The 24,404-nt window shown below is 34.4% G+C and overlaps 1 protein-coding gene across 1 annotated transcript in view; it reads left to right on the top strand.

Annotated features, from left to right (window-relative positions):
• TYR (tyrosinase) overlaps positions 1–23,021 on the top strand; it is a gene marked incomplete at both ends in the record, with an annotated part of 114,944 nt that extends 91,923 nt beyond the window's left edge. Inside the window, one exon of the mRNA XM_081282250.1 lies at positions 22,795–23,021. Within this exon, the coding sequence (XP_081138376.1) occupies positions 22,795–23,021 (227 nt within the window). The remainder of the gene's footprint in view (positions 1–22,794) is intronic.
• Between the last annotated feature and the right edge of the window lie 1,383 nt (positions 23,022–24,404).

Here is a 24,404-nt window from a genome sequence, read left to right as displayed (position 1 = left end):
CTCCCGTGAGTGCTACAGCCAGCCCGAGGGAATCAGAGGTGGTGCGGGTCCCGCAAGCGGAAATACTGCTCCCACCAGGGCTGACTGCTGAGGTCTCTTGCACCACCTACGGGAAGTGGATACCAGAGGGCAAGTAAAAGCCGCTGAGGATTCTCAGCCCCAAACTCTACAAGCTTAGGGTCTGAGGGAATGGCAAACTGGAAGAGTGTGCCCAGTCGTTCATGAAAACAGGGCTCCCGGGAGCAGCAGACTTGGCGTGTAGCCAGTATTGTGGTGAGAGGGGCCTGGCTAGAGAAAAAGTGGGAAGTGACTAGACACAAGAGGAGGCCCTAGACACTCAGGATTGGAGACTCGCCCAGTCTGGGAAGAGCTGCTGCACAGTGATTGGTTCCCGCGTATTGACAGGAGAAACTTGACCTGGTGGGCACAGCGCCATCTACTGGAAGAGAAGTTAATCAAACTCTAAGACTGCATTTATTAGGTTTTTTTTTCTTTTTCTTTTCTCCTTTTTTTTTTTTGATTTAGGTTTTTCTTTCATTTTCATTTTTTCTTTCTTGTTGTTTTATTAATTTTTTTTTACAAAATATTTTTTTTAATTTTTTTTTTCCTACTAATTTTAACTTAAATTTTTTAAATTATTATTATTATTTTTTTATCTTTTTCTTTTTTAGTTCCTATTCTTTTTCTTCTTTAGTCTTCTCATTTTTCTTAACCCCCCTTTTTTCTTGAATTCTACCTGCCTACTCTCATTCTCTTTAGAGACTTCTTCCCTTCCCTTCAAATACCTTTCCTCCCAAGCATCAAACTAATTTATAGGAGTAAACAGTAACTCAGCAGTCAAACAGAACAAGAAGCAACATGAGCAGCTTCAAAAAACAAGGAATAAAAGGAGTACAAACAACGCAGGACAGCCTAAATATTCAGGAGGACCTAGAGTCATCAGAAAAATGGTCATATAAAGAACTCAAGGAACACCTAAGACAGATGGAATGGAACCTTAAAGAGGATACAAGACAGCAAATTCAAGCAGCGAAAGAACACATTGAGAATGCATTTCACAAACAGATAAAAGAAGAAGTTAAGCATCTTTAACAAGAGATAGAGACTATAAAAAATAATCAAACAATAATTCTAGAAATGAAGGAAACGATAAACCAAATTAAAAACTCAATTGAGAGTATCACTAACAGAGTGGAGCAAGTAGAAGCCAGAACGTCACATAATGAAGACAAAATATACCATCTTGAAAAGAGTCTAGCCAACTCAGAAAGCCTGGTAAAAAATCATGAGAAAAACATCCAAGAGTTATGGGATAACATGAAGAAACCAAACTTACGAGTCATCGGGATAGAAGAAGGTACAGAGATTCAAACCAAGGGAATGAGAAACCTGCTGAATGAAATAATTACAGAAAACTTTCCAGAATTAAAAAAGGAAACAGATATACAAATTGAAGATGCATACAGGACACCGAGCACACAAAATCACAGTAGACCAACGCCAAGACACATTGTTATGAAGATATCCAATATACAGAACAAAGAGAAAATATTAAAAGCTACAAGAGAAAGGAGACAGATTACATTTAGGGGTAAACCAATACGGTTAACCACGGATTTTTCATCACAGACACTGAAAGCAAGAAGGTCATGGAACAATGTATTTCAAACACTAAAAGACAATGGATGCCAACCAAGAATTCTGTATCCAGCAAAATTAAGCTTCAGGTATGACAACGAAATAAAAATCTTTCATGATAAACTAAAGTTAAAAGAATTTGCAGCCAGAAAACCAGCATTGCAAAGCATTTTGAGCAAAACACTACACGAGGAAGAAATGAAAAACAATAACCAAAACCATCAGTGGGAAGTGTCGCAGTAAAGACAGAGGGCAAGGGGAAAGACAATCATGGAGAGACAAACTAAATTTTTTTTTTTAAAAAAAGGATAAACAATCAAACATGGATGGAAGTTCAAACCACATATCAATAGTAACTCTGAATGTTAATGGCTTAAACTCTCCAATAAAGCGACATAGGCTGGTATCATGGATTAAAAAAACAAATCCAACAATATGCTGCCTCCAGGAGACACATCTGATGGGAAAAGACATACACAGGCTGAAAGTGAAAGGATGGGAAAAAATATACCACGCACATGGTCCTCGTAAGCAAGCAGGGGTGGCCATCCTCATATCGAATAAAATCGACTTCAAGACTAAGTTAATCAAAAGGGATAAAGAAGGTCATTATATACTGTTAAAAGGAACCATTCACCAACAAGACATAACAATTATCAATATTTACGCACCAAATAATGGTGCTGCGACATTCAAAAAACAAATTCTCCTCAAATTCAAGAATCAAATAGACCACAACACAATAATTATGGGAGACTTCAACAAACCTCTCTCACCATTGGACAGATCCTCCAAACAAAAGTTAAATAAAGAAACTATAGAACTCAATACCACAATCAATAACCTAGACTTAACTGTCTTATATAGAATATATCAACCATCATCAAATGGATATCCTTTCTTCTCAGCAGCACATGGATCCTTCTCAAAAATAGACCATATATTATGCCATAGGGCAACCCTCAGTAAATATAAAGGGGTGGGGATAATACCATGCATTTTATCTGATCATAATGGAATGAAACTGGAAATCAATGATAAAAGAAGGAAGGAAAAATCCTACATCACATGGAAAATGAACAATATGTTACTGAATGATCAATGGGTTACAGAAGACATAAAGGAGGAAATCAAAAAATTCTTAGAGATAAACGAAAATACTGACACAACATATCGGAATCTATGGGACACAATGAAAGCAGTTTTAAGAGGAAAGTTCATCGCCTGGTGGTCATTCCTCAAAAAAAGAAGAAACCAACAAATAAATGAGCTCACACTCCAACTCAAAGCCCTAGAAAAGGAAGAGCAAAACAACAGCAAATGTAGCAGAAGGCAAGAAATAATTAAAATCAGAGCGGAAATTAATGAAATTGAAACAAAAGAAACTATTGAAAAAATTAACAAAACTAAAAGTTGGTTCTTCGAAAAAATAAATAAGATCGACAGACCTTTAGCCATGCTAACGAAGAGAAGAAGAGAGAGAACTCAAATTACTAACATACGGGATGAAAAAGGCAATATCACAACAGATGCTACAGAAATACAGAAGACAATTAGAAATTATTTTGAAAATCTATATTCCAATAAAATAGAGGATAGTGAAGACATCGATAAATTTCTTAAGTCATATGATTTGCCCAGACTGAGTCAGGAGGATATAGACAATCTGAACAGACCAATATCAATAGATGAAATTGAAGAAGCCATCAAAAGACTACCAACCAAGAAAAGCCCAGGACCGGATGGGTATACAGCGGAGTTTTACAAAACCTTTAAAGAAGAATTAATACCAATACTTTTCAAGTTATTTCAGGAAATAGAAAAAGAGGGAGCTCTTCCAAATTCATTCTTTGAGGCCAACATCACCCTGATCCCGAAACCAGACAAAGACACCTCAAAGAAAGAAAACTACAGACCAATATCTCTAATGAACCTAGATGCAAAAATCCTCAATAAAATTCTGGCGAATCGAATACAAAAACACATCAAAAAAATAGTGCACCATGATCAAGTAGGATTCATCCCTGGGATGCAAGGATGGTTCAACATACAGAAATCAATAAATGTTATTCACCACATCAATAGACTTAAAGATAAGAACCATATGATCATCTCGATAGATGCAGAGAAAGCATTTGACAAAGTACAGCATGCCTTTATGTTCAAAACATTAGAAAAACTAGGGATAACAGGAACTTACCTTGACATTGTAAAAGCTATCTATGCTAAGCCTCAGGCTAGCATCATTCTGAATGGACAAAAGTTGAAGGCATTCCCTCTAAAATCCGGAACAAGACAGGGATGCCCTCTATCTCCACTTCTATTCAATATAGTTCTCGAAACACTGGCCAGAGCAATTAGACAGACGAAAGAAATTAAAGGCATAAAAATTGGAAAAGAAGAACTTAAATTATCACTATTTGCAGATGACATGATTCTATACCTAGAAGACCCAAAAGGGTCTACAAAGAAACTACTAGAACTAATAAATGACTTCAGCAAAGTGGCAGGATATAAAATCAACACGCATAAATCAAAGGCATTTCTGTATATCAGCAACAAAACTTCTGAAATGGAAATGAGGAAAAACACTCCATTCACAATATCCTCAAAAAAAATAAGATACTTGGGAATCAACCTAACAAAAGAGGTGAAAGATTTATACAATGAAAACTACAGAACCCTAAAGAGAGAAGTAGAAGAAGATCTTAGAAGATGGAAAAATATACCCTGTTCATGGATAGGCAGAACTAACATCATCAAAATGGCGATATTACCAAAAGTTCTCTATAGATTTAATGCAATGCCAATCAAAATCCCAACGGCATTTCTTGTAGAAATAGATAAAGCAATCATGAAATTCATATGGAAAAATAAAAGACCCAGAATAGCAAAAGCAATTCTAAGCAGAAAGAGTGAATCAGGCGGTATAGCGATACCAGATTTCAAACTATATTACAGAGCAATAGTGACAAAAACAGCATGGTACTGGTACCAAAACAGGCGGGTGGACCAATGGTATAAAATAGAGGACACAGAGACTAACCCACAAAGTTACAACTATCTTATATTTGATAAAGGGGCTATAAGCATGCAATGGAGGAAGGATAGCATCTTCAACAAATGGTGTTGGGAAAACTGGAAATCCATATGCAACAAAATGAAACTGAATCCCTTTCTCTCGCCATGCACAAAAGTTAACTCAAAATGGATCAAGGAGCTTGATATCAAATCAGAAACTCTGCGTCTGATAGAAGATAAAGTTGGCTCCGATCTACAGATTGTGGGGTCGGGCTCCAAATTCCTTAATAGGACACCCATAGCACAAGAGTTAACAACTAGAATCAACAAATGGGACTTAATTAAACTTAAAAGTTTTTTTTCAGCAAAAGAAACAATAAGAGAGGTAAATAGGGAGCCTACATCCTGGGAACTAATTTTTACGCCTCACACTTCAGATAGAGCCCTAATATCCAGAGTATACAAAGAACTCAAAAAATTAGACAATAAGATAACAAATAACCCAATCAACAAATGGGCCAAGGACCTGAACAGACACTTCTCAGAGGAGGATATACAATCAATCAACAAGTACATGAAAAAATGCTCACCATCTCTAGCAGTCAGAGAAATGCAAATCAAAACCACCCTAAGATACCATCTCACTCCAGTAAGATTGGCAGCCACTATGAATTCAAACAACAACAAGTGCTGGCGAGGATGTGGAGAAAAGGGTACACTTGTACATTGCTGGTGGGACTGCAAATTGGTGCGGCCAATTTGGAAAGCAGTTTGGAGATTCCTGGGAAAGCTGGGAATGGAACCACCATTTGACCCTGCTATTGCCCTTCTCGGACTATTCCCTGAAGACCTTAAAAGAGCATGCTACAGGGACACTGCCACATCGATGTTCATAGCAGCACAATTCACAATAGCTAGACTGTGGAACCAACCCAGATGCCCTTCAATAGATGAATGGATAAAAAAAAATGTGGCATCTATACACAATGGAGTACTATGCAGCAATAAAAAATGACAAAATCATAGAATTTTCAGGGAAATGGATGGCATTAGAGCAGATTATGCTTAGTGAAGCTAGCCAAACCCTAAAAAACAGATACCAAATGTCTTCTTTGATATAATGAGAGGAAGTATGAACAGAGCAGGGAGGAAGAGTAGGAAGAAAAGAGTAACATTAAACAGAGACTTGAGATGGGAGGGAAAGGGAGAGAAAAGGGAAATTGCATGGAAATGAAGGGAGACACTCATTGCTAAACAAAATTACATATAAGAGGTTGTGAGGGGAATGGGAAAATAAACAAAGAGAGAAATGAATTACAGTAGATGGGGTAGAGAGAGAAGATGGGAGGGGAGGGGAGGGGGGATAGTAGGGGATAGGAAAGGTAGCAGAATACAACAATTACTATTAGTGCATTATGTAAAATTGTGGATGTGTAACTGACGTGATTCTGCAATCTGCATTTGGGGTAAAATTGGGAGTTCATAACCCACGTCAATCTAATGTATGAAATATAATATGTCAAGAGCTTTGTAATGTTGTGAACAACCAATAAAAAAAATGTAAAAAAAAAAAATAAAATAAAATAAACACACATTCAATTATAAAAAAAAAAAAAAGAGTAGATGGATTCTTTTCCATTTCATCCGTGAGTAAACAGGGGATTAAAGAATAAATTTCCCCTGTGCTATTTATATACCATATGACTGTCTGAGTCAGCTTTTTTTTTTGTCTCTATGAACAAAAGACCTGACAAGAACAATTAGAGGAGGAAAAGCATTTGGGGAGCTCACAATTTCAGAGGTCATTTGCCATAGACTGCCGGCTTGGGAGCTGTGGGTCCAAGATAAAGCAAATATCATGGCAGAAGGGTGTGACAGAGGAAAGCAGCTTAGGACTTGGCAATCAAGAATGACAAAATATAAATCCCAAAGGTATGCCCTCAGTGACCCACCTCCTCCAGTCACTGCCTACCTATCTCCAGTTACTACTCATTTAATACCACAGTGGATTAATGCACTGCTTGGGCTAAGGCTCTCATAACCCAATCATTTCATCTCTCAACTTTCTTTTGTTCTCTTACACATCAAATTTTGGGGGTCATTTTATATTTAAACTATAACAGTGACATAGCAGAAACTGTTAGGAGAATTAGCAAAAAGCGTATTTTCCCCACAGTTTTTTATTGGCTCATTATAGTTGTACATACTAATGGGATTTGTTATTACACATTTTATCAGTCTTATCCTGCCCTTTTGGACCATTATTTGAATGGGTATGGATTTGATTGAACATTTTTTACTTGATTGCAAAGATCATAGATAGACAAAAGAAAGGATATTAAAATAGCTGACAGTGAGTTTTTTGAAAACCTTGAGATCATTGAGAACAAAGAATTTTCAAAATAGTGATAGTGAGCTAAAAGGAGGGGCCTCCTGTGAGTCAAAAAAAAAAATGGCAGCCTTAAGCCACGTGTTTTCCTTTCATTCTAAAATAACCAAACCAGTACATTAAAAAAGAACTATATTGTAACTATTCTTCAAAGTTTCACCACAATTTAATATTTTACAATTTCATCCCCATTTCTATTTCCAGAACATGGCATACCTTTTCATGGATTCATCCTTTTGAACATTCTGTCGTCTCTATCTAAATTCTGATTCTGTTTCTCCACTTGTCAAACTCACAGATATGAAATCATTTTATACACAGTCCTGTGTAGCTTCTCTGTGAATCTGTTCCCATTCCACCTCAGGTATAAGCCCTGCAAGATTAAAATTACCTTGCAATACTCTCTCTTCTAAGTAAAAAAAAAAATGTGATGTGGAGTAAAATCAATGAATCAATTTGAGTGGAAGTGATGGTTACCATGAATGATTTCACTCCTTAATTATAAATGAAGCTTGCTATAAAAATGTCACTCTTCTAAATGTCCAGGTCTAGAAATGTATTCAAAAACATCTTTCAAGTATTCTATCATGCCAGTTTTTTTTTAAGGTAACCTTAGAAGTTTCTTTATTTTTTTATATACATTTATTGAATTGCTACTTTGAACAAGACTTTGTCTTATGTTTTATGTATACAGTGGTAAATAATATAGTATCAGTCTTCACACAGCTTATAATGGAAGAAAAAGATCTTAAACAATTATTGCCTAAATGACTCATTTATTTAGAGGTGTTCCTATCCTCAGGTGTCAATGAAGTGATATTTCAGAAAACATCAATATTATATGTAGAATTAACTCATTCAAAGAAGGGACCTTAATTATTGATTTTTGCTTTGATGTTAGGATAATAGAAGCCATTGAAGAATTCCGGCACATCATGATCAAAATTGAGTTTTAAAAAAGAGTTTTATTGTTGCAGTATATACAAAGTTTTGTAACCATTGGAAAAGCATGGGCAGAGTGGCTGATGAAAATGTTATCATAAAAGTCCATAGGGGAGAAAACAGTAGTTTGGATTGTAGCAGTGGAATAAAGAAAGGATAAATATATCTCAGGGTATAGGGGATATATTGCCCTGACACTCAAAAGAGATGACTGGTCCTCAGATCCTAATGAGAGACATGTCAGGACATAATTTGTAATCTCAGCTAATCTTAATCCCCTCCCACCACTGGATAATGGAAACCAGGGGTGTTCTACCACTGAACAACATCCCCCCACATCTTTTTACTTTTGTTCTAATTTTTATTTTTAGGGAGAGTCTCACTAAATTGCTGAGCTGGTGATCCTATTCTTCTGTCTCTCCAGTTGCTGGAATTATAGCCCTGGGGTACTACTGTGTGCATTCCAGCTAATTTTTAAGAAGCTGTGTAGTACTTATTTTAAATCTATTTTATATAAAAGCAATTTGGGAATCAGAATATGAAATTACTATTTCTGAATTATAAAAATAGTAAGTGGCAAATGTAAAATCTAAAACTTATGTTCTATTGTCCTGTGGAGGAGTCTGTTCCCTTTAACCCCTATAATTGTCCTCTATGTCTGTCTATAATGGACCTCAGTCATTCTTCCCTACTGTCCAAATGGTTACCTTATATTGCAAAGGCAATAAATCATTGGATTTTGTCAGTGAGGAGGGAGGAAGCTCTAAGACTCACGTTAGAGGCTGGAAGGTATTTATTCTAATTAAATTAAAATAAAAAAATAATTTCAGATTATTTATTTGCTTTCCATATAGCTGTGAATTTACAGTTATTCCTTTCAAAAAAATTTGACTTTAAAATAAGCAAAAGCAATTGTTTATTTCTATTTTATGAACCATTCTATATTATTGTTTCTGTTGTACTTTCAAAGACTTTAAAATGTATCTCTATTCTTTCCTAAAGTTTAAGCTATTTAAAAACTCCTTTAAAAGTCTTGATATAATTGAGTTTGGGTCATTATTCATCATTTAGGTCTTCATGTTTATAATTATGTAAGTGTTTTCTCTAAAAAGGCAGCTAATATCTGGCATTTGTCAAACATTTTCTTTTATAATTAGATTTGGTGATGCTTTTAAAAATTGTTAGCAGGTCATTTTATTGCATATATAATTGATTAAAAAATGAGACCAAAAAGCTTCAGCAATGAAAGGTTATGTCCTCAATTTAGTACCATTTGTTAAGAGCTTCCTTCTTCCACGTATCGAAAAAGACATGGAAATTTGATTTCAAAAACAAGAGGAGTAGACTTTGTTCACAATAAGGGCAATGTCTCACTCTACAAAAGGAATTTGAATCTCTATTATTCGTGGATTAGTCCAACATGGCTATGTTCCCACCTACTGTCTGCTCTTCTATTTTGCCATCAGCACCACACACTCAATTCCAACTTCTGCTTCTATTCAGAGGGACAGTCTTCTCGGATGAGTTGACTTGGTAGATGTAGGAGATCTCTGCCCCATGATCCCACTCTATCTTGTACATAATTTGCTTATAACTTCATTATTCCTGAAATAATTTGCTTTTCCACTGATCATTCTCTTCAGGCTACGTGCTCTGTCTTATTTCTTTGGCACTCTCAGTGCCTGGATCACCACCTGGCATCTAGTGTGTCTCACTGAATATTTGCATTTTGAATAAATGAAGGAATGGATAGGAGAATGAAAGATGAAGCAAGACATAATTCTTGTTCTCTAAAGCCTGTGAAAAGCCTGAAAAGTAAGACATACATATAAATAATTATAATGCATGGGTAAATGTGCCAAGTGACACAGGAAGAAAAGTCTGAGAATCTAGAAGAGAGATCTGAGCTAAGTTAGCAATTGAAGCAGGTTGGAGAGAGAAAAACATGTTGGAAGCTGGTGCAGCTAAACTATGGTTGAAATAGTTTGGGAATAACAAGAAAAAAAATAACAGCTACATATTGCTTTTTATGTGGTAGGCCTTGTACCAAAGGCTGCATATACATTGCTTATTTTAATCATTGAAGCTGCAGACTCCTGATTTGTTAGAGTAATGGGTCTTCAACTCCCTTGGGTCTTTGTTGAGTGAACAAATGGGCATTAAAATGCACTTTTGAAATAGAGAAAGAAACTAGACAGGACTATACAATTATTCCAAAGAGTATGTGTGACAGGAATAATGGAACTTTAAGTAGGTAAAAATCAAAGAAAAATATGACATTAAGAAAGAATAAAATTGGCCAAATCATATTGTTATATTGTGTGCATGTACAAATAATGTGACAACAAATGCCTTATTATATATAACTATAATGTACCAACTAAAAATGTGGAAATAAAAAGAAAAGAAAGAACAAAAATGTTCACTGTTGATGTTCAAAAGCAGGTAGCCAAGAGCCAAAAGTCAGAATTTAGTTTGAAGACATTGAGAAATAAAGAGATTGTTTTGAAGTCACTCCTTTTGTGAGTAAAAACTGAGACCACTTAGAATGAATTGGCATAGATAAAAAATAAGAGAAGCTAAAGAACAGAAGGACAGACATAAAAATATTATTTATAAATACCAAAAGTACTGGAACTGTACTGTCCAAATTTGCACAATTATTTCCTGATTAGAGAACAATCCTGCCTTAATAGTCCTGAATATTACCACCTTTATGACAAACAGTGAGACTCTCACTTTGAATCTTATTGTTGCTACCCATTCTTTTCATGATAATTTATAAATATTTCTTTTTCCTAATTTAGTGGATATAATTTTATTATATATTAAGTTTACATGTATGTGTAATTCCATAATACTCTAAGTTACTTATGTCTTATTTTAGTGGGCAGATAATTAACTTTTCAAAATAGTTAGAACTTTTGAAGTGCAAATGATAGACTCTCCGTAGGAACAAAATTAAATAAAATAGAATTTATTGTTTTATAAAATCCAAAGAAGGGAGGGCTCTTAAAGTTATGGAACAGGTAGAAATACAATAAATACTGAAAAACAACAGAAACATAGAAGCTGAGAGCCCTGAAACCTGGGTATTTTTTTTCCCCAGTTTGTGTTGGCTCTTGTGTGTTGGCTTCATCTTGTCCTCCACTCAGGGAAGTGTGGTAGTCCTCAGTTCTTCATTTGACTCTCAGTTCCAGCAGAGTACATTCTGAGTAATTATCCAGAGTGGCTGCCCTTGAGTCCCTAGTCTACCAAGGACTAATTAACTAAAGCCAAGGCAAGGTGTTATGAAAGAATGTTACAGTTCCTTCTTCAGCAGAGGAAGGATGGGGAGCAGATATACTAAGATGAAGGCTCAAATTCCCTGGGTTAAATATTTCAGTTTATTGATTAGCTTCAATGGTAGTGTTGGTATGTTGAACATCAACTTTATCATATTAGAGACCAGAGATACTTCTGATAATTCTACAAGGCCTGGAGTTTACCCTGGACCAGTTTACCCATGGTCTGTAATGGCTCATCAACATTCTGTCTACATTCCAGCTAAGAAAAAAGGAAAAGGAAAAAGAGTAAAGACATATCTTCCCTTTTTAAAGAAACAGTCCAAAAGTTACATGTATTACTTTTACTTGAGACTTGAATTATAAAGCTATAACTCTCTGCAAGAAGAATTCAGGATGCAATCTCTTCTTACATTATCACTAAATGGATATTGACTGTCTTCAGTGTACATTCTATATATCTTCTACAGACATTATAGAACATGTTCTATAAAGAACTGCTGTTTCATAGACTATCTACTCTTATTGAGCAGATATTGAGTAAAGACTTTTTCATTTACTTAAATCGTACAGTTTCCTAAATAAATTCTATAACTATATTTACATAAATTTTAAATATCTCTCTAAACTACTATATGTTTATAATTGAGAGCAAAAATAAGATCTATTTTCCATTATACTTATTTAGTCTAAGTTTTATATTCAAGGACTTTTAATTTATGTAGTCTTTATCCAACAGTACCATATTTATTTTAATATACCTTACATGATCATAAATGTACTGAACATATAATAATATCATCTATTAGTTACTTTAGGTACTATTATTTTTGAAAATGTACATTCTAGTAATATGTTTCCAAATCGTCTAAGCAGAATACATCATTTATATTTTGGGAAATTTAAAAGGAAAACAAACACAAAATAAAAATCACCCATAAGACTACTACTGATCAGGTTAATAAAGTGTTGTACTTATTTTAGTCTCATTTGCTCTCTTTTGTACTTTTCCCACATGTTTATGTACATAAAGTAAGCATATGCTTTACTTAATTTCATTTTGCAAATAATATATCCACATTATTTCAGAAGCCAAAGAGTTCTTCAAATCTTACAACAAAATGGCCTACTTCGTATGCACAGTCCCCTTCTCAATCAACTACTGTAGTATTTTAACTATTTATTCTATAATTTACATTGATATTGCAAAATAATGGGCAAATATTACTAACTCAATTCATGAAGTGTATCTCAATTGTTTTAGCTCTCTTTTTGTTTTTCGGTTTTGTTTGTTTTAATTAGTTATACATAACAGTAGAATGCATTTATGCACTTTGATATATCATACATAGATGGAATATAATTTCTCATTTTTCTGAGTGTACATGTTACAGAATCATATTGGTTATGCAGTCACATATATGCATACAGTAATAAGGTCTGTTTCATTCTACTATCTTTCCTATCCCCATATCCCCCCTTTTTCCCTCCCATCATTTCCCTCTACCTAATCTAAGGTAACACTATTCTTTCCTAGTGCCCCCCACCTTATTGTGAGTTAGCATATGCATATTAAAGAAAACATTAGGCCTTTGGTTTTGTTGGATTGGCTTATTTCGCTTGGCATGATATTCTCCAACTCTAACCATTTACTAGCAAATGCCATAATTTCATTCTTCTTTAAAACTGAGTAATATTTCATTGAATATATATAAAATATTTTCTTTGTTTATTCATCTATTGAGGAACACCTAGGTTAGTTCCATAGTCTAGGTATTGTGAATTGACCTGCTATAAACATTGATGTGGCTGCATCACTATAGTATGCTGATTTTAATTCCTTTCGGTATAAACCAAGGAGTGGAATAGCTAGGTTAAATGGTGGTTTCATTCCCAATTTTCTGAGGAATCTCCATACTGCTTTCCAAAGTGATTGCACCAATTTACAGTCCCATCAGCAATGTATGAGTATACCCTTTTCACCACATCCTCATCAACATTTATTGTTGCCTGTATTCTTGATGATTGCCATTCTGACAGGAGTGAGATAAAATCTTAGAGTACTTTTGATTTGCATTTCTCTAATTGCTACAGATGTTGAACACTTTTTCATGTATTTGTTGATCAACTGTATTTCTTCTTCTGTGAAGTATCTGTTCAGTTCCTTGGCCTATTTATTGATTGGGTTATTATTTTTTTTGTGTGTTAAGTTTTTTGAGTTCTTTATATATCCTAGAGATTTATGTTTTATTGGAGGTGGATTTGGTAAAGATTCTCTCCCAATCTGTAGGCACTCTCCTCATTTCATTAATCGTTTACTCTGCTGAGAAAGAGCTTTTCAATTTGAATACATCCCATTTATTAATTCTTGATTTTACTTCTTGCATTTTAGAAGTCTTGTTAAGGAAGTCAGATCCTAGGCCAACATCGTGAAGATTTTGGCCTATTTTTTCTTCTATTAGGTTCAGGATCTCTGTTCTAGTGCCTTAAGTCTTTGATCTACTTTGAGTTTATTTTTGTGCAGAGTGAGAGATAGAAGTTTAATATCATTTTACTACAAATGGATTTCCAGTTTTGCCAGCACCATTTATTGAATAGACTATCTTTTCTCCAGTGAATGTTTTTGGCCATTTGTCTCATCTAACATAACCATATTTATGTCTCTGAGTCCTCTATTCTGTACCATTGGTCTACAAGTCTATTTTGTTGCCAATACCATGTTGTTTTATTAGTATAGCTCTGTAGTATAGTTTAAGGTCTACTGTGGTGATGCCTCCTGCTTCACTTTTCTTGCTAAGGATTGCTTTAAGCTATTCTGGGTATCTTATTTCACAAATAAATTTCATTATTGCTCTTTCTAATTCTATGAAGAATGTCATTGAGATTTTAATAGGAATTGCATTAAATCTGTAGAATGCTTTTAGTAGTATGGCCATTTTGACAATATTAATTCTACCTATCCAGGAGCATGGGAGACCTTTCCATCTTCTGAGGTTTTTTTTTTTTTCAATTTCTTTCTTTAGTGTTCTATAGTTTTCATCGTAGAGGTCTTTCACCTCTTTTGATAGATTGATTTCCAGGGTTTTGTTTGTTTGTTTGTTTGTTTTTTGAGGCCATTGTGAATGGAGTAGTTTTTCTAAATTCTCTTTCAGTGGATTCTTTGCTGATGTATAAGAATGCATTTGATTGTATGGGTGTTGATTTTATATACTGCTACTTTGCTGTATTCATTTATTAGTTCTAGAAGTTTTCTAGTGGAATATTTTGGATCTTTTAGATATATAATCATGTTATCAGTAAATAGTGATAGTTTGAGTTCTTCTTTACCTATTTGTATCCTTTAATTTCTTTCTTTTGTCTAATTGCTCTGGCTAGAGTTTCAAGGATGATGTAGAATAGAAGTGGTAATAGAGGACATTTTGTCTGTTCCAGTTTTTAGTGGGAATGCTTTCATTTTTTCTCCACTTAGAATTATACTGACCTTGGGTTTAGCATATATAGAGTTTGTTGAAGTATGTTCCTACTATCCCTAGTTTTTCTAGTATTTTGAACATGATGGTGTGCTGTATTTTGTCAAATGCTTTTTCTGCATCTACTGAGATGATCATAGAATTCTTGTTTTTAAGTCTATTAATAATATGTATTATATTTATTGATTTCCGTATGTTGAACCAACCCTGCATCTCTGGGATGAATCCCACTTGATCACAGTGCACTATCTTTTTAATGTTTTTGTATGTGATTTGCCAGAATTTTATTGAGAAGTTTTGCATCTATGTTCATCAGAGATATTGGTCTGAAGTTTTCTTTCCTTTATGGGTCTTTGTCTGGTTTAGGTATCAGGATGATATTAGCCTCATGGAATGCATTTGGAAGAGTTCCCTCCTTTTCTATTTCATAGAATACTTTGAGTAGTATTGGTGTTAATTCTTCTTTGAAAGTCTTTTAGAACTTGGCTGAGAATCCATCTGGTCCTGGGCTTTTCTTGGTTGGTAGGCTTTTGATGGCATTTTCTATGTTATTACTTGGAATTGATCTATTTATATCATGTATGACCTCCTCATTTAGTTTGGGTAGGTTATATGTCTCTAGAAATTTGTTAATGTTTTGATATTTTCTATTTTATTAGAGTATTCATTTCCAAAATAGTTTCTAATTATCTTCTGTATTTCAGATGTGTCTATTGTGATATTTCCTTCTTCATCTTATATTTTAGTAATTTGAATTTTCTCTCTTTTTATCTTTGTTAGCATGGCCAGAGGTTTATCAATTTTATTTATTTTTTCAAAGAACCAATTTTTTGTTTTGTCAATTTTTCAATTGTCTCTTTTGTTTCAATTTCATTAATTTCAGCTTTTATTTTTAATTATTCCCTGTCTTCTACTGCTTTTGGTATTTATTTGTTCCTCTTTTCCTAGGGCTTTGAGATATAATCGTAAGTCATTTATTTTTTTGATTTTTTTAGTCTTTTAATGAATACATACACTCAATGCCATAAACTTTCCTGTTAGTACTGCCTTCATAATGTCCCAGAGATTTTGATATGTGTTATCAGTGTTCTCATTTACTGCTAAGAATTTTTTATTTCATCCTTGATTTCTTCTACTCTCCATTTATCATTCAATTGTGTATTATTTAATCTCCATTTGTTACAGTAGCTTCTATTTTTTATTTTATCATTGATTTCTGATTTCATTTCATTGTGGTCTGGTAGAAGGCGGAGTATTATCTTTGCTTTTTTGCATTTACTAAGAGTTGCTTTGTGATGTAAGATATGGTCTATTTTAGAGAAGTAGCCATGTGCTGCTGAGAAGACAGTATATTTGCTCATTGATAGATGAATAGCTCTCTTTTTTAAAAAAAAATAGTTGTAGATGGACACAATAACTTAATTTAATTTATTTATTTTTATGTGGTGCTGAGGATTAAACCAGTGCTTCACACATGTGAAGAAAGTGCTGTACCACTGAGCCACAACCCCAGGCCTATTTTAGCTCTCTTATAAACTACTTTTTAATTTTTTGTGGTTTCATTAGTGAATTATGGTTATAGTTAATAAAGCTATACAAAATTCACACATAAGCCTATGCCATTTTAAGTGGAGTGAGATGAAATTTCAATGAGATTTTGATTTGCCTTTCCCTGATTGGTGGGGATGTTGAACATTTTTTCATATAACTGTTAGCTATTTGCTTTTCTTGTTTTGAGAAATATCTGTTTAGTTCTTTTACCTGTTTATTGGATGAATTATTTGGGTGTTTTGGTCAGCTTTTTTGCTGCTCTGACTAAAAGATCTAACCAGAACAATGATAGAGGAGGAAAAGTTTATTTGGAGGCTTATGGTTTCAGAGGTCTCAATCCATAGACAGCCAGGTCCATGCCTGAGGTCTCAAGGTGAGTCTGAACAATATAGTGGAAAAGTGTGGCAGAGGGAAGTGGCTCACATGGTGATCAGGAAGCAGAGAGAGACAATCCACTCTCTAAATATATACCCCAAAGCCACACCCTCAATAAATTACTTCCTCCAGCCACATCCCACCTGCCTCCAGTTACCACTCAGTTAATCCCATCAGGGATTAATTCATTGTTTGGGTGAAGGCTATCATAACCCAATAATTTCTCCTCCAAAACTTCTTGCATTGTCTCACACATAAGCTTTTGGGGAACATCTCACCTCCAAACCATAACATTGGGGTTTTGTTTTGTTTTGTTTTTTAAGTTCTTTATATTTTGTGGATGGTAATCACTTATCAGAGGAGTAACTGTCAAAGATCTTCTTTCATTCTGTAGGCTCTCTCTTCACACTCTTAATTGTGTTCTTTGCTGTACAGAAGCTATTAATTTGATGTCATCACACTTATTGATTTTTGGGTTAATTTCTTCAGCTTTTATTGGCACAGGCACTAACTCCACTATGTTGAAGTGTTGCACCTATATTATCTTCTTGCAGTTGCAGAATTTCTAGACTAATCCCTATGTCTTTGATCACCTTTGAACTGTCTTTTGCACAGGGTGGGAGATAGGGAATCTAGATTCATTCTACTACATATAAATATCCCATTTTCCAGTACCATTCATTCAAAATGCTATCTTTTCTCCAACATATGCTTTGGCACTTTTTTCTTTTAATATCATATGGACATATCTCTGTGGATTTGTCTCTGTCTTCTATCCTGTTCCTTTGATCTTTATATCTGCTTTGATGCAAATACCATGCTGTTTTTGTTTTTATAACTGTAGTGTAATTTGAGATAAGATATTGTGATGCTTCCAGCATCACTCTTCTTACTCAGAACAGCTTTAAATATTCTTGGTCTTTTATATCCTTCCAAATGATTTGGCGGACTGTGTTTTTTTTTCTAGTGTTGTGTAAAATGTCATTTATATTTTGATAGGATTGCACTGAATCTGTATGGTGCTTTTGGTAATATGACCACTTTAACAATATTAATATTTCCTATCAAAGACCATGAGTCGTACTTCCATCTTCAAAGTTCTTCTTTAATTTATTTTTTTCAGTTTTCTGTAGTTTTTGTTTGTATAGGCCTTTCATTTTTGTTGTTGTTGTTGTTGGATTCATTCCCATTAATGTATTGTAAATGACACAGTTTTTCTGATTTCTTTCTTAGCAGAACCATTATTGCAATATAGAAAAGAGATTGATTTATTTATGTGGTTCTTGTACCTGCTATTTTGTTGAATTTGTTTATCAGCTGTAGAAGTCTTCTAATAGAGATTTAGGGGTCTTCTCATAAGCAATACTAGTTTAACTTCTTTTTCTATTTGTAACCCTCTAATTTCTTTTCCTTGCCTAAGTACCCTGGCTACAGTTTTGAGAACTGTATTAAATAGGAGTGCTAAGAGTAGATATCCTTGTCTTGTTCCTGATTTTAAAGGAAATGCTTTCAGTTTTTCTCTATTCTGTATGATGTTGGCTTTGGGGTTTTTATATGCAGCCTGTATAATACTAAGTAAGTTCCTTCTATCCCTAGTTGCTTCAGTTCTTTTAAAAAATGAATGGTTGCTAGATTTTATTGAAAGCTTTTCTGTATCTATTGAGATGATTTTATGATCCTTGTACTTAATTCCATTTAAGTAGTGAATCACATTTACTGATTTGTATAAGTTGAACCATCCTTACATCCCTGGGATGAAACCCACTTGATCTTCTTGATGTGTTTTTGACAATTTTCCAATATTTTATCAAGGAGTTTTGCATCTATGTTTATCAGGTATTTTGGCATGAAGTTTTCTTTCCTTGATGTATCTTTGTCTTTTTATGGTATTGGGAGGTACTGGCTTCATTGAATAAATTTAGTTCCCTCTACTTCTATTTTATGAAATAATTTGAGGAAAGTTCACATTAGTTCTTCTTTTTAGGCCTGATAGAACTTAACTGAGAATACATCTAGTTCTGAGCTTTTCTTTGTTGGAAGTCTTTAAATTGCTTTTTCAATCTCATTGCTTGATATTTGTCTGTTTTATTTTTCTGTGTCCTCATGGTTCAATTTGGGTAGGTCATATGTGCCTAGAAATTTGCCAATATCATATAGATTTTCTAGTTTATTAGAGTATACATTTTCAAAATAGTTTCTAATGATCCCAGATTTCAAAAGTGTTTGTCATGACACTTCTAATTTATCATCTCTCATTTTGTTGTTTTGGGTCTCTCTCTCTCTCTCTCTCTCTCTCTCTCTCTCTCTCTCTCTTAGGTTGGGTAAGGGTTTATTAATCTTCTTTCTTTTTTCCAAGAACAAACTCTTTGTTGCATTGATACTTTGTATTGTTTTTTAACTTTCAATTTCATTAATTTTGACTTTGATCATAATTATTTCCTGTCTCCTACTGATTTGTTCTTCTTTTTCTAGGGCTTTGAGGAGTAACATTATATTACTTATTTGTGATCTTTCTGGTTTGGAGGTGTTGTTGTTGTTCTTTATAAACATTCCTTTTTAAGCTGCCTTCAGATTGTCCCAGAGATTTTGATGTGTTGTATTTATACTCTCATTTGTTTCTAGTTTTTTAAATTTATCCACTGATTTTTTTTCTGATCCATTCCCCATGCAAATACATTATTTAATCTTCAGATATTAAAATTATTTTTGTTTTTTAACTCATTGATTTTATTCCATTATGACATGATAGAATGCAAGGAATTATCTCTACATTTTTGTATTTGGCAATACTTGCTTTGTATCCTAAAATATGATCTATTTTAGAGAAAGTGCATGTCTCACTGAGAAGAAAGTGAACTTGGTTTTTAATGGATAAAATATTAGCTAGATATCTTTTAGGTCTATTTGATTAATAATTTTAGTTCTGTAGAGTCCTTACTTTACCTGAATGACCTATTGAATAGTGAGAAAAGTATGTTAAAATCACCCAGTATTATTGTTTTGGTATCTATTTCATCCTTTATGAGGAATTGGATTTTTTTTACATGGGCAGGTACATTAGTGTTAGGGGATTAGAGACATAAATATTGCATATCATTTTGTTGTTGGGTGATTTGCTTAACCAGTAAGAAGTGACTTTCTTCATGTCTTCTGGTTAACTTTGGCTTGACTTCTACTTTGTCTTATGTGAGGGTAGGTACCCTTGCTTGCTTTAATTCTCAATTTGCATGGTCTATCATTCTCCCTACTTTCACCTCCAGTCTGCAAATATTGTTACATACAAAACAAATCTCTCTTTCTTGTAAACAACAAATAGTTGGATCTTGTTTTTAACCCTCTCTGCCAAGCAGTGTCTTTTTACTGTTAAAGGAGAGAGATAATTTTTATTTCCTGCTATTTTGGTTTAATTCTTATGCTTAATTCAAACTTGGTTCTCCTTTAATTAACTGTTCTTCTGGCGAGATCCATTCATATGCTGACTCTGATATTTACTTATTTATTTATTTATTACTAGTGATTGAACTCAGGGGTACCTTACCACTGAGCTACATCCCAGTCTTTTTATTATATATATATATATATATATATATATATATATATATATATATATAGAGAGAGAGAGAGAGAGAGAGAGAGAGATTTGATCCAGGATCTTGGTAAGTTGCTAAGGGTCTCATATGATGCTAATGCTGGCCTTGAACTTGCAATCCTCCTGCCTCAGCCTCCTGAGCTCCTTGAATTACAGGTTTCTGCTGACATGCTTAGTTTCTGATATTTAGTTTTCATTTCTTCTGCATATTTACTTAACTGAGTATTTTATCATGCTAGATTGGTGTCATGAATTCTTCAATTTCTCCTGGAAGGTTTTTTTCTTACATTCAATTTTAAGGAATAGTTTGCTGGACCCAGTAGCCTTGATTGACACCTGAGTTTTTTTTGTTTGTTTGTTTGTTTTGTTTTGTTTAAGGGCTTGGTATATGTTATCTCAAGCCTTTCTGTCTTTTTAAGGTCTGGGCTGAGAAATTAGTTGAAATTCTACTTGACTTACATCTAAATATGACCTACCATTTTTCTCTATTGGTTAATAAATCTTAGTGGGGGAAAATCGTTGAAAATGTTCTCTATAGTTCCTCTAATCTGGGCATAAAATTGTAATGTTCTCAAATAGGTTGATAAAATAATCATTAAAAATAGCAAAATTACATTATACAGGGAATAAATGAAACAGGGAGAAGAGAAAAATAAGGGAAAAAATAAAGAGTAAAGAAAAGATAGAACCAAGGTTAAAAAGAAGAAAGCCATGGGTAGAAAGGATCTGAGGCAGAAGCAGGTAATGCTGTTGCCCTCTCTGGGGTGCCCAGGTAACAGGTCAGTAGGCATGTAGCTGAGCAGACTTGGTGACTGGTGTTTGTGGGGTGCTCCTCTAAATCTCTTTTGTGGTGTATACTGCCATTGTGTGTTCATGAGTTTCCATGCTGGTGGCTTGGGGTTAGAATCAAAAATTGCCTTCTCTGGGTCCATGCATTTGAATGAGAATTGGGTTACCTGCCAACTCACAGCTGTGGATCCTCCTAAAGACTCTAAAGCAGAGTAGCTCCTTTTCTGGTTGCTAAGGATTTCTTGCCAGTTGGTTCTTATTCTTCAACCCAGGGGCCTGAGCCTGTGTGTTTGGAGGATGCTGTGCTACATCTGCTGTTTCTGTTGGGTATGAGCACACAGGATGCAGGACTCAGAGCTCCAAACCCGCTTTTATTTCCTCCATATTCTTAGTACAGTACTGTCATGATTTTGGTTCAAATCCGTATGTAGGATTATCATTATATTTACTACTTAAATATTGTTCAGAGTTTGACCAAATAATATGCTGTAATTATTTCCTTTCTTAGGTTACTTTTCACTTAGAGTTAAAACTTCATCTTTTTTTTTTTTGGCTTTGTGGATGTATATCATCATTAGTACCAAATTATTTTAAAACAACTATAAATATAACATCCTAACATAATAAACCATGGGTAATTTATAATTTTTTCCTTGGACAATACTCTTTGTGCTCATCTCTTCTCATTCCCCAGCTTCCACCCTGGGACATCCCTTCAAGTTCTCATCTGGGTCCAATACAGTCAATCATTCAGTAAATTTTTTAGTCTTTCATGCATCATACCAGATATCAGGATCTCATCAGTAGTTAAAGCCTACTATTGGTCCCCAAGGAGTTGGTTTAATAGAGAAAATAGAGATGTACATAGTAATTGGAATAGATTGTAGTAGGTACAATAATAGAGGAAATGCTAATCCCATAACATTTTAGATACTTAAGGCTTGTTAAACTAAATATAAAAATGCTTTTAAGAAACTCATTGCAGTTGAGGAGCTAGATTTTGACTTTATGAAACAATTCAAGAAAACTGGAAGGGATCCCAGGGAGTACATTATTTCTGAAGTTTGGTTTTAGATTATTAAACTACATAATTTTGGAAGCTTTTTTGAGCAATAGTTACTAGGGCTTTTGTCCCTCCCCTGTGATCCTTCCTTGTGTGGTTTAAAGCAATACAAATGATCAGACTAGTAGAGGATTTGTCTTGCTCAGAATCATTGACAAATACCTTTGATTACAATCTGTTGTTTTAAGATTTAAAACTGTGATCTCTATGTATACTGAGATTATACAAATGTCCTAGAATTCTTGGGAGAGTTCTGAGATTAATGAGCATTTGCCAGCATTACAATCAATGTTTGTAAAATAATTTTAATTTACTAACTTAATGGATTATTAAATGGTTAATGATACAACAGTGTTTCATTGATTATCAGAATTCTTGTAAGATCAGCAGAAACCTGAAAAAATAATAACTAACACTGAATACACAGTCTGTAGGAGGCACTGAATATTTTACAGATTACCCATAAACTTTAAATAAGAGAGTTTCCTTTTCCTTTTTTGCTGTTGAAGAAATTGAGGTTTAGGAGTATTAGGTGAAGCTTTTCTAAGTTCTTCCAGCTAATTAGTAACAGAGCTGGCACTCAAACCCAAGTGTCTGACTCCAAAGAATTATCTAAGGATAATGATGATGATAATGATAGCAATAACAAATACATTATACATTAAGATGTGTTTCTATTTCAGATCCAGGCTTTTTTCAAAACTACATTGCGCCCTATTTGGAACAAGCCAGGCAGATCTGGCCGTGGCTCCTTGGAGCAGCTCTGGTAGGATCTGTCCTTACTGCCCTGCTAGCAGGGCTCACCTGTCTTCTGTGCCATCCCAAGAGAAAGCAGCTTCCGGAGGAAAGGCAGCCGCTTCTCATGGAAAAGGAGGATTACCACAGCTTGTTGTATCAGAGCCACTTATAAAAGGCTTGGGCAGCACAATGAGACCTACAGGTCTGACCTCACTCTGAGTGTGGCACAGGTTCCCTGGGATACAGAAAACCCTGACATTTGTCTATGAAGACCATTCTTGGAGCTGTAATCTAAAACAAAGCGTGTCCCCCACACCCAGGTAGAACACAACTGTGCTTGTCTTGCTGTTTTCAGTCAGCCCTTTTTATAGCTTTCCCTGAGTCTGTATCTTCAAGCAAAGAAAATTTGGTAATAAGTAATTGTTTTTTGTATCTGAATAAAACTACTCTTATAAAAAATTGCAACAATTTTGACTTTTGCCTCCTGATTATTTAAAGATGTGCTTCTTTTTTGTCTTCTTTCTTTGAATTTAATAAAATTGTAACAAATTTATACCAATTGACTCGTTTGAATTTGAGAAATACGTTTTTATTCCCACAGGTAGCATGGTATTTCCCTATATTTTACATTCCTGCTCCAAAAATATGTGTAGACTTCAAACAGTAAACAACCTTCAGCTAGCTCTTTCCTGTCACAGCCTGACTGTATGTACTTTTGAAGGTCACTGAGAACAAAGGCTCAGCCATTAGAACAAATGTGGCTAAGTGCCTGTCTCTATTAAAAGTCTTGAATTGATAATAATAAGCATACTAACAGCTATTTTATCTTCTAAAAATAGTTTTATTTTATTAGAGAAAATTGAAAATGCTACAAAACATTTGAAAACTCAGAATAGTTATCTGTCTATTGTCTGGCTGCACTTCTAGCAAAAAGAAAAAAAAATCCATTTTCCTTGGTTATTAACATTTTAAATTAGGAGGTCTAAAAAAATCCCAAGATTTAAGTTTTGATCCCTGCTGAATTACTAAAAATATCTCAATTAATATTACATTTGTTTTATAGTTATATGAACCTTAAAAGAATAGGTCAATGGGTGGCAGTTATGGGGATCTCATTTTGGATCCTTGGAGGAAAAAAAAAAGTAGCTGAGCTGCTCCTGGAAATCTTCACATGTAGGGTTGGGAGGCTAATTCAACCTGAAATCTATGGAGAAAAATTAAGTATGTCTAGAGTAATAGTTATTGAAATTGGCTCAGGGCTCTACTCAAAAACAAGGTCAAACTGTTGTATCAAAAGTCCCTGATACTCTGCCACAGCATTTCAGTTGTCACCAGAATGCTCCCCACTCTTCCTAACAAACTCATGTCATTTTTCCTCCCCTGGTACCCTTGGTCTCTTCAGTGCTTTGGGGCCACTTTTGTGCTTGTCTGTCTAGAATTTTCAAATGTGTATGACTACTTACATTACATGTCCAGCCTCATCTCCGATCACCTCTTGCTCTATCTATCCCTTGATGTCATATTTTAAAAAGAATTAACCTCATCCAGGCTCCCA

This window comes from Spermophilus citellus (genome assembly GCF_964194105.1).
Source record: "Spermophilus citellus genome assembly, chromosome: 2".
Taxonomy (NCBI): domain Eukaryota; kingdom Metazoa; phylum Chordata; class Mammalia; order Rodentia; family Sciuridae; genus Spermophilus; species Spermophilus citellus.
The sequence above is the reverse complement of the archived record's forward strand: the minus strand, read 5'-3'. Positions and strand labels throughout refer to the sequence as shown.